The 3,204-nt window shown below is 53.7% G+C and overlaps 1 protein-coding gene across 1 annotated transcript; it reads left to right on the forward strand.

Annotated features, from left to right (window-relative positions):
- The first annotated feature begins 504 nt into the window (after nucleotides 1-504).
- Nucleotides 505-3,204, forward strand: LOC149809564 (histone acetyltransferase GCN5-like). The gene is made up of 3 exons (XM_089994769.1): nucleotides 505-849; nucleotides 1,703-1,888; nucleotides 2,806-3,204. The coding sequence occupies exons 1-3, from the start codon at nucleotides 505-507 to the stop codon at nucleotides 3,202-3,204; spliced, it is 930 nt and encodes a 309-aa protein (XP_089850895.1).

Consider the following 3,204-nt stretch of genomic DNA (forward strand, 5'->3'; position numbering starts at 1 on the left):
GGGGCTGAACTAGACCAGCCTGTCGAAGAGCGGCTTCAAATACGCAGGGGTGAACTGCAACCTCTTTGTCGCAATCAACCTCGCCAAAAATAACTTGCCAAACGATTTTTTCAGCAACGATCTCTACCTTGCGACACCGCTGTCATAGAGATGTCATCAATCCCCAATCATTGGGCCTATGCACCATGTGACAGTTCGGAGCCTCATCCCACCCAGCATTCTGCGAGCATGCATGAACAGGATGGGGAGGCATCCCACATGGTTGAGGCATTCCACAGTTCTTGACAGGAGATGCTGTGTAGGGCTCTAGAAACTTTGTTCCAGTCCAGTTGTTGGATCGGCTTCTACACATTCAGATAATCAAATCCAGCAGGTTGAGACCATACACTTCCATACAGGCGACCAGTGGCAGGACACCACTAGGAAAGTACATTGTACAGGGGCGTACGGGATGGAATGGGACATTGTCAGCTCCCAACCCCATGTGTCACCGATGGCTTGACGATGCGGTCCTGCAGGCTGATTGCGCTAAAAAACATCTTTTCAAAGCAGCTGCCCAACATGCCAAAGGATTACATCTGCCGCCTGGTGCTGGAACGCCGTCACCGCAGCGTTGCAGTTATTTCAAACGGCAAGTGCATGGGAGGGATCACCTATCGCACGTTTCCGGGAACTGGAGCTTCGACGCTCGGAGAAATCGCGTTCTGCGCGGTCATGGCTTCAGAGCAGGTCAAGGGGTACGGGACCAGGCTGATGAACTGGACAAAGGAGTACGCTCGCACCATGGACAAGCTCAGCCACTTCCTAACTTACGCGGACAATAACGCGGTCGGGTACTTTGCGAAGCAGGTGTGTTTGCTGCTCTGTTGCAGGAGGCTCCGCGATTGCAAGGGTGTGTGAGTTGAGAGGGATCCGAGAGGGGGGTTTGGGCAGCAGGGCTACCACTGGCAGGGTCACTAGTGAGGCTACTGGCTGCGCGTTTGTTGGTGCTACAACTGGGGCTGCTGGTATCGTCACGCAGGGGTTACTTGGCATGATGTCAGTACTATTTATTGAAGAAGAGCGGTGGTCCTGGTGAGGGGGTGTTATCCTTTTGGCACCTTTCGGCAACTTTGGGCACCTTTTGGCACCTCAGTGAAGGTCACATTACACACTTTCATATCAAAGTGGCGGGTGGGGGCATGGGGCCGGGCAACACGGTTACGTGCGACTGGCAGGGTCGCCGTTGACTTGATTGCGGTGAGGGGAATGGTGAAGCGCTCTCAGTGGTTATGCTAGGTGGCAAGCGAACAGGTGCTAAAGATTTTTTTCTCCTTCTCTGGAAAGAACTGACGCAAGGCTTGCCTATGTGCGAGGTGCACTCGACGGCGGGTGCCAGGCAGATGAGGCAACGCTGCCAGGAAGGCCCTGGCACTTTGCCAGTGGAGGAGACCGCTTCATGCAGGGTTGGCTACCTTTGCCTGTCATTTTTGCGAAACCAGCTGACCCGAACACCGTGGTTGACCCTTCTGCGCGCGACCTAGTGGTAGCAATGCCTAAGTCCAGTATCTTTCAGTCGCCAACATCCAAGCCAATTCGGTAGTGTACATCATAAAAATTAATGCATCAACATCATCCAAGTCAGAGGCGAGTGTGACCTCGTCATTTGGCTGACTCAAAGTGCTCCCCGGCACAGTGTGACTCAGCCTACCGCGTGTTGCAGGGCTTTACAAAGCAGGTTACTCTTGAGCGCGAACGCTGGTCAGGGTACATTAAGGACTACGACGGCGGCACTCTGATGGAGTTTGTGATTCATCCTAAGCTGCCCTACTCGCGCATTCCACAGATGCTGCAGGCGCAGCTAGTTGCGCTTGAGGGCCGGCTGAAGTCTATCTCCAACTCGCACGTCGTGCACCCACCGCTTCGGCCCGACCCCTCAGTGCCGTTTGTACCGATCCCACCTGACAGCATCCCAGGTGCGAGTCCAACTTGCCCGCATGAGACCAATGACCTGTTTAACTGTACCTGCACTAAAGTGTACCTCTGCTACTTGAAATGTCGATGGCCATCATTTAATTGTGTACTGATTCAACAAATGGGCAGCCAGATGCGCTTCCATACAGCCCTAGAGATCAGGCTTCGTGCCTGAGAATCCAAGAAGTGCAACCCAGCGATTGAATGGACTTGGTTCCACGCAGGAGATGGAGTTTGCGCAGTGTTTTGCCAGACCTTCTGTTCTTGGGGTTCAGATACCCGAAACATACATGAATATTCAGGACAGGCATCATCACGCCCTCACCCGTTGTGGAGCACTACTGCCTCCTCTTGGACAAGTGATTCAGAAAATGAAACAGAACAAAATCAATCAGGAATCTCGCCAAGGCCCAAGTGCAAGCTGGGCAACGCATACACTAAACACCATGCCAATGTACTCGCTGCCGACGGCCTTCGCAGTTTGATCGATGCTGTACCGTGGCTGCTGGTAGGGCTTGAACTGGGGCACTGCGCACCTTACTGGGCACGCTTGCCTGGGGTATTGCTGATGGGAGAACGGATTTGAAGTTGTTGCCAATGTCCATGTTGGAAGACCGCAAAGTAATATTATATGCCGGGCCAGGTGGCTCCACGTCTAGGGCTGTTCAGAACCCTTTGTTGGCTGAAAACTTGCACTGTCAGCACTTGCAAAGTAGGTAATCAGAATCAGCAGTTGCGGAACACACGCGTTTGTACAGTCACGTCCTTGTCATCGTGGTCGGTTGCGGCCCACGGCGTGGGCCACGCGAGCGCGCACGACTCACATCTGTTGTTGATGTGCAGGCGTGTCAGAAGCTGGCTTCAAGACCCCTGCCATTGCCCTCCTATAAGGTCACACTTCTCGACCAGGTCGTCCCCGCAACGCGCGAGAACCTGCAGGCCTTCATGGCCAACACTTTGCAGCTGCTGAAGAGCCAGGACCAAATCGTGTGGCCCTTTCTCAAGCCTGTGAGCATCGAGGAGGCGTCCGACTACTTGACCATTGTCAAGAACCCTATGGACCTCGAGACGATCACGGCGCGCCTCGAGAGTGGCAACTTCTACACCACGCTGGAGATTTTTCTTGCAGACCTCAAGCGCATTTGGGACAACGCGCGACTCTACAACGCAGAGGAAACGATCTACTATAAGTTTGCGAGCCAGCTTGAAAAAACGCTGGAAGCACACATCATGGCCAGCATTCACCGCTGA

Source organism: Nuphar pumila, unplaced genomic scaffold (assembly GCF_984573655.1).
Source record: "Nuphar pumila unplaced genomic scaffold, dmNupPumi1.hap1.1 HAP1_SCAFFOLD_1050, whole genome shotgun sequence".
Classification (NCBI taxonomy): Eukaryota; Viridiplantae; Streptophyta; class Magnoliopsida; order Nymphaeales; family Nymphaeaceae; genus Nuphar; species Nuphar pumila.

Bases quoted from the DNA above. Each gene is read 5' to 3' on its own strand.
- LOC149809564 (XM_089994769.1), top strand. From the start codon at position 505: ATGCGGTCCTGCAGGCTGATTGCGCTAAAAAACATCTTTTCAAAGCAG. The intron at 850-1,702 runs GTGTGTTTGCTG...CGCGTGTTGCAG, and splicing joins TCGGGTACTTTGCGAAGCAG to GGCTTTACAAAGCAGGTTAC. The intron at 1,889-2,805 runs GTGCACCCACCG...CAGGCGTGTCAG, and splicing joins CTATCTCCAACTCGCACGTC to AAGCTGGCTTCAAGACCCCT.